At 36.7% G+C, this 17,020-nt stretch overlaps 1 protein-coding gene across 3 annotated transcripts in view; it reads right to left on the reverse strand.

Moving 5' to 3' along the window:
- The window catches only part of ZMYM2 (zinc finger MYM-type containing 2), an 81,444-nt gene that overhangs the window by 9,838 nt on the left and 54,586 nt on the right, over nucleotides 1-17,020 (reverse strand). For all 3 annotated transcript variants that reach the window (XM_026035047.1, XM_026035046.1, XM_026035049.1), the window contains 10 exons: nucleotides 15,979-16,151; nucleotides 10,530-10,695; nucleotides 9,461-9,495; nucleotides 7,604-7,733; nucleotides 7,332-7,447; nucleotides 6,803-6,974; nucleotides 5,195-5,302; nucleotides 3,517-3,611; nucleotides 2,220-2,388; nucleotides 1,151-1,302 (listed from right to left, as the gene is read on the reverse strand). In XM_026035047.1, coding sequence (XP_025890832.1) covers nucleotides 1,151-1,302; nucleotides 2,220-2,388; nucleotides 3,517-3,611; nucleotides 5,195-5,302; nucleotides 6,803-6,974; nucleotides 7,332-7,447; nucleotides 7,604-7,733; nucleotides 9,461-9,495; nucleotides 10,530-10,695; nucleotides 15,979-16,151 — 1,316 coding nt within the window. The remainder of the gene's footprint in view (nucleotides 1-1,150; nucleotides 1,303-2,219; nucleotides 2,389-3,516; nucleotides 3,612-5,194; nucleotides 5,303-6,802; nucleotides 6,975-7,331; nucleotides 7,448-7,603; nucleotides 7,734-9,460; nucleotides 9,496-10,529; nucleotides 10,696-15,978; nucleotides 16,152-17,020) is intronic.

The following is a 17,020-nucleotide window of genomic DNA, read 5'->3' on the forward strand; positions in this document are numbered from 1 at the left end:
AGAGAGGCAGTAGCTCATGCAGATGCAGCGGTAGAAAGCTAGCCAAGACTGAAACATGCTTTATAGCAAGACTGACTCTAATGCTAAACAATGAATGCTCAAATTAAACCACGAGGGAAAGCTATCAGCTAAGTCCYTAATTTTGTATAATTCCATTACATAAAAATCACTGGAACTACTATTTAACTCTAGTTCATTGCCTTAACTCTAAGGCTGTGAACAGCTTGTTTTTCACAYCATATGCACATATGTATTTTATTCCCTGTTAACTTGAATTGCTTTATGCTAAGGTTTTCAGCTCAGAACATTGCTTATTTTATTTATGATTTGCCTTATGAACCAAAAATTATGATATCCTCTGCTTAAAACATAAGCTGTGGAATAGCTTTTCTAGTGATGTTTTTGCCTTCAGCTGTAAGACATCAACTCATTTCCTTTCTGCTTTACAAAAGCATTATACCGTATAACTATATACATATAATTGTATCTTATATATACATGTATATACACACATATATAGACTGTATATATGTATATATATTATACACAATTTTATGTATATTGTTATACAGTATAATTCCAAGAGCAGGAGAGGGACAGGACACTTAAGTAGCAGAGTTTTCTGTATTCCACAAAATAAGATGGACTGCCCAAAGTCTTTAAAATTCAGTAAATTAGACTCTCCACAGCAGRCACTTCAAAGATTCTGCTTCTCCTGTTGGAAATAACTGAAGAGGATAACTGAACCTAAGTAAATTTGCACCTCATCCTTGTTTCATTTTGATTTTACATYATAACATCTTTAGCAACCACACTGAAGCACAGCATTTGGAAAACAATATGTCATTTTAGACTGCAGATTCCTTAGACTGCAAATTCCTTGCTTTAACCAGCACGAGGCTTAAAATAAAATGCAATACATCAGCTTTCATTTGASTGTCCAGGATGGGTCTTGCAAACTCATTTTCTATATGAAGAAGCTTCTATAATACAACTTATACAGCAAACTGTGTTCCAGATCATAGCCACTAATATTAATAGCTCCTAGCCTCTTCTCAGTCAATAAATCCACATTATTTCCATTCTTTCACTGAAATGTATTAGAATCAAATCATGAGCTYTACTTTCCAAGTCTACAGCCTCTACTAACCTCCTGAATCCCAAGACACAGATAATAGATGCTGTCAGGTGCATAGTTCTCTCCATTTGGCCTTCGAATTTCATTGACAAAATGAGCCAACCCATAGCTTAACTCAGCTGAAGTATGTGATAATAGATCTTCCTTTAATTTCACAGACTTTGCTGTAAAATAAAGAAAAAATGCCTCATTATACAACAGTATTAACACATGCTGGGGATGCGAAGGGGTGTTTTTGGAGTAAAGGGTGAAGTTGGTTTGATGTCCTCTGCTAACCAGTGCATGAGTTTAAAGGTACTAAGTGGTTCAAATGTTAGATCTAAATTAAGATAAACCAGACTACTAAAATAAGGTCTGAACAACCAAATGCAGTATCACCTACTATCAGAATTTACTGTCATGCATAGCTGAGGATGACGCAGAGGCAGAAAGTGACTCAAGGTACTCAAGTGAACGCAGTGTTATAGAGGAAGACCTTCATGGGAAGTGGCAATTCCCAAAGATCCAACAACGTAATGCCACTGTGTTAAAATGCATATGGGAGCTGGAGGAAAAGAGCAGCAATTCCCTTTTTTCCCCCCCAGGTAAATATGCATAGAGAGGAGCCCTCCAGAAAGGGCAGCACAGGAGTGAAGGCCGCGTTGTGCCTGAGCTCCAAAGCAATGTAAAACCAGCCTCAAATGAAGTTCTCTTTTCATGACAAAAAGCTGTATGTCCTCCTTTGTAATCTAGAAGGCCTGAAAAGTGCAAGTCCAAGACAAGGTAGAACAGAAGGAAAAACAGGATGTCAACAAAAATCAAAATAGTCACGATCAGTTACAAGACCTAGAAGGTTCTATCCTGTCTTGCACTAGAAGCCTAAGACCTAGCATTAGATCTGTTACAAGCTGGAAAAACTTCTCAAGGAAAAAGACTTTGGCAATTCTTTCTGTGGGGAAGTACTTGCAGTTACCATCTGAATATTAGAGAAACTACAAAATCTATCTGAAAATCAATTTATAAAGGATGAAGAGTACAGGGAAACACAACAATTCTCAATACCAAGTGAAAATCTGGATGACGGACTTTTGGAAATACTTACTTGATTTTAATTCCTCTAACTCTGGAAGATCTTCATCCGAGCGTCGCGACTTCACCCAGTGCTTCCATGCGTTTACGCCRTACGTGTATTTGAATGGAAAACTGCTCTCCGAGTTTTCCGAACTGTCATCGTGAGACTGATACTCTGACACTGCTTTCCTCTTCACTCCCTGCATTGAAACACGCTGGTTAACAGGATGACAACTGCTAAGTGCAATGCCATAGAGACCCTGCAGAACAGGCAAGCTGCAGGCCAAACTGCAAACTCAAGGTCCAGGGCAGGGAACATCTGCTTCCTTCAGCTGGAGCCGGGAGGTATTTTCTGCTTTGAACCGATTTCTAGAAACTGTATTTATTGAAGCCAACGGACATTTCCAAGCCAACTTTCCAACTGGCTTCTAAAACAGACAAAATATGACTTTTGATAATGGAGCTGCTCCACTGGTTATTTCAGATTAAGCAGCAAGGACATAAAGGTATTAAATAATGCAGTATATTTTTAGGATTTCATTTTGTTTAAGCACAGGAAGTTAGAAATGCTGTAACTTTATGTCAGAAAGTCAACCTTCATGCTCACTGCAGTTAAGGTACAGTATCAGAGAGTTGAGACTCCATATTTAAAACTAGAAAGACACATTTATTTTTAGTACATTTCATTAGAAGTAGGTTGCTGKTTTTTTAAAAGCTGTGATAGCTTCTTGCAACAAAATCATTTCATCTTTGTGCCAGACGCCAGAAAGTCTCTTTCCTGTTAGTTTCATTTTAAATAAAAGGACAAGCTAAATTATTTGAAGTGTTTAAACTAAGATTTTTGACTGAAAATAGACTCTGGTAAAGTTACAAGCAAATAAAAAGTCTTTAAAGTGTTTTATACTGCAGATGCTTTAGTTCTCATTATAAGTCAAGGCAAAGTCATCATTCTTTCATTTTACCATCAAACTAAACCCACAGCTTTTCATTCGAAGTAGGAGGTAGAAAAGCATTATTGGGTAGATATATAGGAAACAAGATGAAACATCAGTACATTACATCAATACTTCTACTAATATGAATCATCTACAGCAAAACCAGGATCAGAATTTAAGAGCTAAGCTATTGAGTCTACCAGTTAACTGCAACAGACATGACTGAAATATTTTACTACTTGAGTTAGTATATAATTCCATATCAAAAAGGATARGGAGTTAGGTATGAATAGGTAATAACATTTTAGCGCAGTCCAAGAACTGAAAAATCTCTGTGATGTTTTTCATCACTTACATTTGGTGAGATTTTTTTTAATAATATGATACAATTACCTTCTTTTTGGACCGTGGTCTTGGCTGTTCTTCATATTCTTCTCCAAAAACAGGAGGCAATAAAAACTCATTTTCTGTGTCAAGCTCCTCAGTTGCTGAAAATATATTAACAGAAAATATTTTTAAACACCAYTGGATGATGCAGATAGTCTACAGAAGCACATACATGATATGATATATTAACAAGGGCTGGATTTCAATGCAAGGAAGTAAACCTATTCCTATTCTTGACTAGGAATACCAAGACGCTTATTTCTACATAAATTATAAAGCATGCAATAATGGCCATTTTAAACTACTTTTTCAAGTCATCAAGACAGCATTTCTTACTATGGACCCTTCCATAACTTTTCATGACAAGGAAATTTTGGGTACTTAGAAGTGTCTGTTACGGTGAGAACAAGCCGTTAAGAGTGGGAAAAAAACAAAATTACACAGAAACTTTGCCCATTTACTTCTGTAATTTCTATTTCTCTTTTATTCTATACAGTGCATTACACTTAGTTAAAAATTAAAAGTTCATCTCTCATTTAATTATCAAGCAATAATTTCAGTGAAAGGTGAATGGTCTTCTGATAATTAGCATGATTTCACCATTGAARTCATTACCGAATCTAGCATTATAAGGAGGAAAATTAATATAGATAAAATAACACAGAGAAAGATTTAAGAATGTGCCTCAGTCCTTCTCCTACTGTCTCAAGGAGTCTAACCTCAGGAGCTCCTCAACATAATTAATATTTGTTTAAACTTCTGTTTACTGTAACGCCCTGAATATTTTTGTTTTTCTTCATATTTCTTCTTTCTCACATACCAAATCTCCTTGAAAAAGAAGGTTAAAGAACTTAGTATGCACCTTACTAACTAACTTCCACAAATTAACATCAACTCTTCTTCCTAACTGTTGGATGTGATCTTCAAATTAGACATGCAATAAATGGAGAAACCTCGTCTAGGTAGCCCCATCTATGGCACAAGACAAAAGAAGACTTTCTAGAGCAGATGTGAGAGTTATCCAGGGGAAGAATAGTTACATGGTAGTGAGGAGCTCTCTCCTATCTTGAATTGCTAGGACGTGGTACATGAAATAAAAATGTCTGCCTGCATTTTGGACTTTCGTTCATCAAAGATCTCAAAATAGAGATTTTCCTGCCAATTCAGATAACATCACCTTTTTCAAGTACATACATGGACATTAATAGGAAAACATAAGACAACACAAGTGAAGAGCAGTATCTGTTAGTTTGTTATCTTCTAAAATCCTTCCGTAGCAAATCAGCCCTTTTGTCATTCTTGCTCTAAACCACCATTTCACTTCCCATGCAAATATCTATGGGATATTATGGTTTTCCGTGATGTATCCAATCTGAGTCGTTCAGCTTTCAAAATATCTTTCCTAAATCCACATACAAAACCAAATGAYGCACCCTAGTTCCTTCACCCAAGGTTAATTCCTCCATCCTCATTTTCAAGTACTTTATTTAGAATAAAGGTTCATTAAGAAAAATGAAGAAACTCCTTCAGAAATCCCCAGTCCTGCAAAGTCTTGGCCAAGGTTTATCTAAGACAAGCAGAACTTGCCATCAAATTAAGTTCACCTGAAAGGATGATTAAGCAAAGCACAAGGACTGCCATAATGCCTGCTTCACAGTATTTATTAAAATGATAGAATAAATACCTCTTGGAAAGTCTATCTCAATATCAAGGTCTGGTTCATACGGAACATCAGGCAAGCTTGTCTGTGCCTCTCTTTCTGAGTTCAGCAGACTTGATTCAACTATCGCACCTGTAAATAAATTTAAAAAAAATAATTTTTATTAAATGTGAGGACTAGTCAGAATAGGGCAGATAACGCGTGGTTCTAAAGCTGCCTGGTCTCATCACCAAATGAGATTTTGATGTTCTTTACATCTCAGATTTACTTCTCTGATCTCTTTCAAACARAAAGATACTTTTTAGTCTATCTTCCCTTTTTCATTTAGATGAGAATCCAGCAAAACATGTGTGCAGAAAATCAAATACTCTGGGATTAGGATCCTCCTGACCAATCACAAAATATACAKTTATCTATATTTCTACATGACTCTGTTCTCTGTGAAACAGATCCTATGAAACTAAATAAAGAAGATAGGTCAAGAGAAAAAGAAACTTGATGTTTTTTCAACGTCTGCCGAAGTAGAGTTTTCCAAAATCAGTACTCTGCAAAAGAGTGAGCTTTGATCCCACACGTGCTCCTTCAGCTAGTTGTACTCATCGAAAGAGTGCAAGGAACTCCAAATGACAACCATTCTGTGTGATCAGAAATGTCCAGCTTTGGTGGGGAATGGTGACAGTTTGGGGAACAATAAATCTTGAGGACACAACAATTTCTAAATCACTGTTGGCCTCCTGTATACTAAGCCCAAGTTATACATTTTCCAACATCGATCTTAGACATCAGTTGAAAGAGCTTGGCTTTCACCATGGAAAAACCTTAAAATCTTATATTTGAAAGAAATCAAATTCTCCTGAGAAGATACAGAAGGCACTTGAACGTTTTGACAGAAAGAATTGCAAAACAGAGATAAAGAGGTATGTGCACTGGAAAGGTATCAGCAGGATATTCAGCATGTCTGATGTCCCATATGTAAAGCTGTCCCCAGAGAGAGTTCACTCCCTTTAGGAAAGCTGGGGGAATGACAAACCTTTTCAACACCACAATGATGTATCAGCTGATGCCTTATTGTTTTCAAAGAAATGATACTTGTAAGGAGGAATCTTCTGACAAATCAACAGCCAAAGCATTATTAGGTTACCTGATTTTGTTGACCGTATTTCCACTCGTGAAAAAGATGTTTCTCTGAATTTTAACAGCACTTACTTCCCCACAGAGAATGTAAAATGTGCCTAGTAAAGCTTTAATACAGAGAGAATAGGCTCCTGTCACATCCCATCGTGTTCAGATGAAGCTGTGTCACAACAGTACCATAGAGCTGTGGCAATCATTTTCCCCAGAATTTTGATTCAAGCTTTCCAGGCAACAAAACTGATTTGTTTTTGTTTGAGTGACACCCAGAAGAAACTCTGAGTGTAATTTTGAAGACTGTTTGGCATCAGCCATGCAGCTGGACCAAATAGAGGGCATGTGGGTTTAGAAAATACTTAAATTATTAAGATTTCAACATAATATAAAAACTCAGTACAGCAATAAGCACTGGAATAGAAGAATATTTTTATTTCATCTCATAATAACCATTCTCTTTTTCACACCCCACATATACCGCAAATACCCCAGAGTCAAACTCACTGGTCACATCAGAAGACTCTGTTTTCCCACTGTCTTCAGGTACCATCCCTGACAAGGTCAATAGCTCAGCTTCCAAATGATTTGAGGGCACTTTTCCTCTCAGCTCTTCTATTGCCGAAAGGATTTTTTCACTGCTGTCCAGAGTAGTGGGCAAAAACACTGGAACTGGCACCTGTGTAGACAGGGAGGAACAGACGGTTAGAAAAGGGAAAAAAAATGCATCACTTTCAACAATGCATCAATACTGAAACACCAGCTATACATTAAAGCAGGTCATCTAAGCCTAGCTAACAAAAAAAAAGCAGACAGGTTAAACAAAAAAAAAGGTGGTTGAAAACAGAAGGGGGAAAAAGGAACAACAAAAGAAGTATAACAAAATTTAGTAAGTTAGAGTGGAAAGAGCTCCTGAGCTTTAAATCTCAACCTGACATTGAGGTACCAGAATGAGAACAGTCAACAATACAAAGTGGTCCCTCGCATGCATGTAATGGGACTGCAGTATAAAAATAAAAGATGAAATCTGACTTACAGGAACAGGAACTGCTGTAGGAACAGGAACATTTTGACTATACATGTTCATAGGCACCGGAACATAAACAGGAACAGGAATAGGCACTGGGACATACTCTTTTTTCCAATCGTCTTCTATTAAAAGAAAAAGGCAAACATGGCCAGGTACTTAAATATATTTTGCATCTGCAGTTTAGGGAATAAAATCAGCATGTTTGCAATGGGTTCCAAGTTCAAAGAGAAGTCAGTGAAGAAAAGCAAGCAGTGGTTCTAGTACAATTCAACAGTTACCTGTCTGACAAGATTTTGTCTGCATATGAGGTTTACAGTAGGTGGCTTTTGTCATTGTCAAAGGCTTGCACAGAACTGCCTTGTTCTTCATTTCTCTGTTAGGTGTTGGAGAAGGTGGTGGTGCTGAGCCCTACGGACAGGCAAATCAAAAAGAACTTGTTGCACCACAACTGATTCCAATCCAAACTTTCAATTGTATATATCAGCTGATATTTCCTCTTCAAGCATGAGATTTGAAAGAAGCAGCTCGCAGAATACAGCAGCACCGTTATGCTTTAGTTGCAGCCTATTTTGCAATTCTAGTAATGAGCTACCTCTGCCAGACATGTAACATATCTGCATTATGCTCAGTCTGAGCCAGCACTGAACTCACAGACTCAGTCTGGGCACAACATCTGCCTCAGATTTTAGTTTATACTCAAGATACCTTTTTTTTTTTTTCGGTATTTTTAATCTTTAAGATTTTCATTGTATACCGAAAAACTACAAAATTTTGGCCCAAAATCAGACTTTGTATAAGAGATGCTATAATCTAAAACTCTTATTTTTTAGTTTTAATATTCTAAATAGCACATTATTTCTAAGAAATTAGTTCTTCCCAATACTCGAAGCACGAGCTCTCCGCTCCCCCTGCTGGCTCCACAAGACCAGCCCTTATTGAGCACTGAACMTTGCTTACTAGCACTTAACTCAAGCTGCATTCTACAACTAACAGGTAAGAAAAACCTGTTCCGAACATATTTTGATCCCTAACACCTATTTTTAGAACATGATTTAAGAAACAGAAACTTTCCTGTATTTGGCCATATGTAATAAAACTGCCTCCATTCACCATTTTAAATACAGTAAGTAAGAGCAGTAGAGGACTTCATCTGTCAGGCAGTACACTTTATAAAACATAAACCAGAAACGCATCTCAGATTGGTTTTCTATGACCTTCAAATCACGGTGAATAGAATTAACATCCTTAGAAGCTATAAACACTAAACACAAAATACTAGATGTTTCTACCATGCAAGCTCATCTTGTTTGGTATCTCCAGTCACCTAAGCAATCTTACTTCCTGTGTTGCTCATCAATATATTTTAATTCCTATCAGCAAGATACTTCCATGAAAATCTAAAATTTATTAGAAAGGCCTAAACATGTTTTCCTTTCTAAAGGAAGCCAGTCACACTGTCTTTGAAAAATAGGTATTTTTCATGTCTTCCATGTGACATGCTGAAGAAAAGTTTCAAATAAAATACATTAAGATAAAGGAATAAATTATTACTACTGATAACAGCATTTACAGCAAGCTGACGAAAAATGAGTAACTCAAAATTAAGACCTTTGTCCTGCAAAAGGTTACACTTCTCTACTCTGTCACTTGCAGTGAAGTCAATGGGACCTGCAGCACCAACTACACTACCCTCAGGACCAATAATTTAAGATCTGAAGTCTAACTTTTGGCCCTTCAAAGCTGAGATACAATTTTCAAACGCTTAATAACTCAGTGAAATTATCTTCTCTTTCTATATTCAAGAAATACACCATATCAGTCTAAATGAATAAAAAGGATAAACTGATTAATTAACAGATTGTAGATTGATAGTTAAGCAATACTTTCATGCATTACATATATAAAATACATGGCTGATGATCTGTTTTCCCAGAAGACATTTGAAAGGACAAAATATGGACATAACTTTAAAAAGTTAACTTGAAGTACTGATGCAATAAAGATTTAATAATACCATAAATTCAGCTTAATATTTTTATCATTCTCAAGTATTACTTTTTAATAGCACCCCTTTAAGCTGCCACGATGTCATATTTCATATGCTGCTAATTACATTATGTATTACATATACTTACCGTTATTTTTGTTCTGGTGGTTTGACAGCCCTGATCTAAAAATGTAAGAAGAACCTTTTTTAGAAAATTAGATGTTTCTCTTTTCCATAGTCAAAACAGTTTTGATAGCAACAGTTTTGATAGACAATGTCAAACTAATGTTAAATTGGCAGCACTGATCACTACTGTAGTATCATTCATTTGTAAAGTGCCATTTGTCATTCATAAGCACGTCACTCCTCAGGCATTGAACATTACACAATCCCCAAAAGCTAAATCGAGGCCATGCCCAGACGTGAATATAATCTGTTCTAGGAAAGTAAATGCTAAATTGTCTCAATATAAAGGTATTCATACAAAGAAGCTGTATTGAATTAATCACATTAACTAAAAAAATAGATTTATTTGCACTTTCTGTGCTGACATGCCATTTTGGTCACTAAAAAAAACATGTAAATGAGCACTCTGCCCAATTAGAAAATGTAGAAAATGTATAGGCTACCTATTCCCAACACAGCAAAAAGCAATGYACTGGTAATATCTAGATACTTGATTTTCCATTTTCGTTTAGCATATTGCTTTCTTTCCTTTTAACTCCCAGTGCATCCTTCTGTTCTCTGGGACCAACACACATGTGGAAAAGAAATCCTTCCACAGAGCAAGCAAGGGCAAACAGAAGCACAATGACAGAGACAACGTCTTCTGTCCCTATGAAGGCATGGCATTAAAATTACCCTTGAACTAAAAAGATTTACTTTAAAATGGAATTACAAAAGCATTTGATTATCTGACAGAGCCTCCCCTCTTGGAGAACAATAAAGTAAGAAGCTAAGATGAAAAAAATACCATACCTGAATAATACCTGAATAAACCATGACCTGAAGACCTGAATAAATACCTGAATAAATGATACTCTGAATGGTAAATAAATGATAAATAGTTATCATAATAAATGATAACTACTTAAAAAAAGGGGTGAGGGCAGAGAAGGACTGCAATCCCTGATGGAAACAATTTATTACAAAAATTAATTCAAGCAGCTTTTAAAATGTATTTTCTTGCTATTTAGGAAGCCTAAAGCAGCACGTACCATACTGTAAGTTCTCAGGTCCTTTTTGTGTTGCCAGATTGGGTTCGTTTTGCTGGCAGTAGAAGCGCAGCAAGCAGTGCTGATCACAGAAGTGTTTCATTTCTCCACGCCACTGCACTTTCTCTTTGAGACTTCCTTGGGACTTGCAACAGTCGCAGCGCGCAGCCTTCATGCAAAGAAAGATTTTGACATTTTTAAATAAGTCTTTGGAAAAAAAAAGATTTTTAAAAACTAAAAGGTTGTTTTTAAAAGCATTGAAAATTATTACAGTTAAACAATTCAGCTTCACTCATGTAGGCTCTATTATGTTTATACCATGTAATAACCCTCATATATAGACACATTCAGCACTTCACTTTCAGCTATTTGCTGGGGGATAGTGGGGAGACAGAACCAATAAGCTTTACCTCACTAAGTCCTTAAAAATTGCTCATCTCTGCACATTCAGCAAAAGAACATGATTTTTATGCAACAATTTTAGTTAATTCCACTGAAAAAATTCTGCAAAACAAGAGCAGAAAGGAACTCTTTAATGACTCTTGAAGCCAGGACAAGTAGGGATCCCCTTCCTCCCCCACAATTTTTTTTTTGGGTGTTTTTAAAGTCAAAACCACATCTCTAGATCAGGGCTCTTTAGTGCAAGTAACTCTTCTATTCAGTGACTATAGCTTGACAGCAATTTTAGGTACCAGTTATTCATTAGTTCTTCAAAACTTCTCTGTGATACATAAGCACCACAATTAGCTCTCTTTGTTTCTAATCATGATTTTGCAATATTTARTTAACACAAATCTAAAACTTAGAATTTTACTATTCCCCATCTCTGGCTATAGATTGAATCATGTATTTCCTAACATACTACATGGAAGTTTCATGAGGCATCATTAACAGTATCCAGCTATGCAGATTCCACTGATTCAACCACTCATGCTGTGTATTATCTCAACACCAGTAGCCCCAGTTTCAGATCTTCAGCAAAGAAACATTTTTGCACTGTTGTTCCTCTTGATATTTGCTTGCAGCCACCCTCCCAACCCTCCCAAACCCATCTTTAAAAATAAGAAGCAAAAATCAAAAGTTTATGGATGCTTATGGAATCCAAAACAAGTCAAGGTAATGGTACAGCCAAGAGGACAGTTATGATAGAATACGACATAACACATTCATCTGTAAAACTATATGCAATACTACACGTGCATATAAGGCTCTGATGGCTGAAAAACGGTTCAGTTGTAGTTCTCAACGCTCCCCCAAAAAACCACCRTTGGGCCAGTTAGTTCCAGCAGAAGCTGCAATCGAGTGCTGGGCTCCTCCTGCCCACTTGAGCAGCCTGAGGTACTCGAGCAGCCTGGCATCATTCTTTGGCAACAGAGCAAATTCAGCTCGTGGGCACCATTCTCAAGTATTTAAGATAACTAGAAATAAACTGAAACTAATATTATGCTCCGATTTAAAAAATAAAAGAGCTTTTCCTGTTAAATGCCAGTGTTTTGGCCCCTGTGGGTGCGAGGCCGGCGGCGGCTGCCATCACCTCACAGTGAGGCAGGCGCCATCTCCCGCCTACGTGCAGGTGTCAGCACTGGCGCTCAGGCCCCAGCCTGGCAAACAGGCTCCAAGACCTTCCAGGGCYGCTTCCCGCCCCGTCCTTCCCTCCTTTTGGTGAATTCTGCCCACTTGGCTTCAGCTGAAGCTGCTCCCTAGCTCGCTGCACAGCATTAGTGTTTGAGGCAGGGCAAGGGGGCACCCATGTTCTTGGAAGCGAGTAGAGAGGAAGAAGGAAAGGGAGGACTGTTGCCAAAACAGCCCCAATTTGTCAGTTCARTGAGACTGAATTCACACCTTCACTGCAAATGCTTCTCCCAGAGCCAACAAAAAGGCTGAAATGACAGTTTAAGAACAAAAACTGTATCTGTACCTCTCTTTAAAAAGGTTTTCTATCTCACCTAGCATGAAGTGTTGACAATGAAAGGTGACTAGTGTGTGGAAGAGCCTACCTACTCTGAACTGCTGCACACAGCTTGACTACCCCAGGCTCCACTGGTTCAATTTTCTCCCTTCTTCAAAGAAAAAGGTGCTAAATCTTGTCAAATGCAGCAGTTACAGACTACCCGATACTGCTTTTTGCCTGTGCCTCTTGGCTCTACTCTTTGATTTAAACTTTTGATTAAGTGTATTCTTCTTTCTCCAAGAGCGGCCTAAGCACTACTAAGACATATTGGTGAGAAAATGATGGTTTTCTTCTGCTTGGTGAATCACTTAGCAATAGCTCTATCTCTAAATTCCCCCATAAGGATACTTCAGTTTTCATTTCTGTATTTACTGGACTTTAATCCTAGTATTTCCATAATCATCCTTGCAATTGGTGTCATACATCCTTCAATACATTATAGTTTCTTCCTCCCCACTCACCCTTCCCCTTGCTATACCATAAAATAACTGAAGTTAAAAGTGTGAATTTGCAGTTTCTTGTTTGGATCTTTTTTCCCCTTTCGCTTTGTTCTTATTTAGCACAGTGGCATAAACAGAATGTCCAAAATTCCCACCTGCTCATCCACTGTACCACTATATTTCAAAAAAGTCCATTTGTACTCTCTGTGCTCCATTTGCACATTCATTACACAGGTTTGGCTCCAGCACATTCCATTTGCTGTGTCCATTCCTATATGTATGAATCACAAAAGTTGTCTCAATCTTTCTTCTCAGCTTGGTTTAAAAAAAAAAACGTGCATTTCAGCTGTGGCCTTTTCAACAGTGGTCAGCAGTGTAAATTTAAAGTAACAGAGCTCTGGACTGTTACCTCAGAATTGTACACTCTTTTTTAAGGTGTATGCAATATTTTAGTATAAATAATGTCCAATGATCAAAATTAACAAAATGTTAATATGGAAAATGACTGAGAAATTTCAATATGACATCTGAAGCATGGCCTGTAAGTTTACAGGAGGAGCTCTGATAACTTAGGAAGCTGGTCTCTATAYACCAAAATATGTCATGTCTCTGTGGACTAACTGGGTACCATACTGCAGAAATTGCCTCAAAATTTGACACTAACTGCCAACTTTAGCTGTCCTCTGAACTATTCTTTCACACTGCAATCCCTCACAGATACTTCTAGATAAGTCTGATAGACTTCTATCATTGTTACTTTTCCTTGATTTTGAGGAGAGAATTTTGGCCTTCAGGGAAGCCCTCTCAAATATACTTTGTTTTGTTTGTCCAGATAATACTACTAAACAAGAAAAATGTGTCCATAAAAAAAAAAGTAGACAAAGCAGATGGAGACAAACACTTGTTTAATGAACACAATGCTGGTGTTAAAACATTACTGGGTTATTACTACTTATTTCTCTTCATGTATACATTTATTGAAACTCCAGGATAACATGAAATATTGCATAAATGAGACAAAGCTCACACATATGTAACTATTCTCTTAAGAAGCTAACAGACGAAACAGCAAATGAAGTACAAATTGAGAGAAGGGTATCTACTCTGCCCTTTTATATTTCGATCATTGTCTATCTATTTGATCATTATCTATTCATGGCTAGAGGAAAGTGTTAACTACAAGGAACTACCAAATCTAAGATATTGGAGGTGACTTTTATGAGGGAGATGAGGAGTTATTAGCAAGGATGGGAAGAAAAACAATCTTGGCAAAATACACAAGTTCCCCAAACCTATTACATGTCTCCTCCATGTAATAAATCTCAAACTTCTGTAACCACAGCTAAATTAGGAAAAGGCTTTAAGTATTTGAAAAAAAATGACAATCAACAATCCAACAATATAACTTAACACTAGTTTTACTGGCAAGCATAAGAATTAAGAAGAAAGATCATTTAAAACTTAGTATCATCGGAAGTATTAAAACTCAACCAGTTATCAGTAAGTGTGCTTAGGTGACACTGCCTTTTCACAGCATCATGTCTAAGATCCCTGCACTACAGTAATAACAGCTTTCCTTAAGCAGAAAGAAAGCTTTTCTTAATAGGCCAATTGAAATTATTGCCTTATCCCAGAGGATGAGTGGGATAATCTGCACTTTTCAAGTGTTTCCAAACCTGAATCACAGTCCAAACTTCCACGGGAGTTTAGGTAGATGAAGGCAGCTTGGTACATGACCTCCCCAAACTGTATTCTGAGCTGAATCACCAAGAGATTCCTGAACCACCCAAAGCTTTAGTAGGTTCTGTAGYAGAAGGCACTTTTTATGCAGAAATAAATTTTCTCATATTCCAAGCTTTAAGGCATAYTGATTAAATATTGTTGTATGAAGTAACATTTTAGTATGTTTAAGAATTTGCAGCCAAGTTTTGTCACCCTGTTTTCATGTGAGACAGAAGAAAATACATTCTGGTCTTCAGTAGTTTGCATTCAGAAACTTCTAATAGGCCCCTACACACATTAGTCAAAATGMAGACTTCACAAGATTTGTCTGTAAAACTTCTGGAAACTGCCATTCCAAAAAATCAAATGTATCTTCATATTCAGTTCTTTTATGGTAGGTCGTCTTGAATTACAGGACTTGTATCTAGCCCTCTAATATTTCAAGCTTTTTACTGCCTTCCAGGCTGTGTTTAAAGTTTTGATTAGGTGGTGAATTTTGCACTGTCTTTTTTTTTTTTTTTTTTTTTTTTTGATTAGCATCCACAAGAGTAGTTTTTGTTTTGGGATTATAAATGTGGTCTTCCAGGATGTTCACATCAGAGGCCAAATATTTTATCCATGGCACTAATCGCAGGTTACTCCCAGTCCAATTTCACCTTTACTTCTTTCAAAAAACAAAAATAAAACAAAACAAAACCTCTTAACAGGAACTCTTTGCTGATTGGGCTTCTCAAGGTAGTTAAACTTCCAGAGGTATAGAAACAGATGCCATCACACTTGACTTAAAGTTTTATTAGAAATCCATTTAGTCTTGCTTTTCTCTTTGGTATTCTTTCCACTGGGAAATACTGAAAAACCAAAGCCTCTGTAGTTCAAACTGTGAGAGAAGGGAAAAGGCAAAAAAAGAGGCAAAAACAGGAACAAGGGAAAAAAAAAAACCCCACACTTTGCTAACTTGTCTGTCGTCAGCCAACTAATGGTATTATCCAGTTGTAACAGTGTTTTCAACATTATGAATGCACTTCAAATAATTTTGATGGAGGAAAAAAATGGTATCAATTGAGGAAAAAAATAGAATTGTAATACAACAAATACATTGTTTCTTGCTTTGCTGTAACTCAAAACTTCCTTGCCAAATAATTTAACAAATCAGATGGCAGAAACGCTGCTCTAATTTCTAGGAAAACTCAAATGAAGAAATTAATACATTGGCTTATACTGTAGCAAATGCTGTGCTGAAGTAAGCCATATTTGCTGCACAGTCCTTGAGATATCCTCACATGTGCATTTTTCTCTTTTTTAACTTTGGAGCTCTTGTCAAAAATTCTGAGTTACTTGCCTTGTAGTACCAGTCCTGAAATTTTTTACAGCACTCTTCACTGCAGAAATCTCTCACTACACCATCAAGTTCCTTAGTTGCTCCCTTTTTGCACAGCTGTGAGCAGTAATTACAAGTAACACATCTCAGTCCTAACCGTCTTGCAAAGTCTTGTTTATATAGCAGCTTGCAGCCTGGAAACAGATTTTAAACATTAGGAACAAAGTAATTTTTACAGAGAGATATCACAGTTAAGAATTAAATACCGAAAATGAAATGCACACAACAACAGCTAACAACTGGGGACAAATTCAGGTTGCATTATATTTCAAGACATTTTTACCTGAATCCTTTCCTGCAAAACTCTAGGGTTGCATTTGGTGTTTATMTCTCTCTCAAAACACTATGCTCGAATCTCGGCTTACCAAGTACTTCATTAAATCATGTAAAAAATTACATAATTTGTTTTCCTACAAAACTATTGACTTAGAATTACATTACTCAGTTGGATATCCTCAGAATGCTACAAATAGTGAAAAGCAGAAGTTGTAAACTAGGCAACACTATCCACCAAAGCAATCCCAACCAAGGAGCAATTTGCTGCTATTACAACTTTCACAACAAACTGTTCACACAACTCATTTAGGAGCACCAACAAAGACAAGATGATCCAAGATCTAAAAAGCTGCTTACAAATCATAACTAAAATCAGTAATGATCAATCCTGAGCATGATTATGCAATGACAGGGTTTTACATATAAATCTGCATACAACTTGTATAYATATATACTTCATTTTTAGTGGTCTCATTAGTTTATCTTGTTGCATTTGCTATACAGTCATAATTTCAAGGTTCCCACACTGACAGATGTACTTTATAATCTGGTCCTCCCTCAAGTAGATTAGAAAGGTCATTCTAATGCATTAATGGATAAATACTGTACTTATTACACCAGGTATTTTGAGATTGTGATATATTTAAATTACCTCAAATCTACTGCCTATTCATTAGCTGATGTCTAAATGATACAACATATATCACTGTAATTGCTCTCATTTTAT

This window comes from Nothoprocta perdicaria, unplaced genomic scaffold (assembly GCF_003342845.1).
Source record: "Nothoprocta perdicaria isolate Ctin4 unplaced genomic scaffold, notPer1 scaffold_155, whole genome shotgun sequence".
NCBI classification, from domain to species: domain Eukaryota; kingdom Metazoa; phylum Chordata; class Aves; order Tinamiformes; family Tinamidae; genus Nothoprocta; species Nothoprocta perdicaria.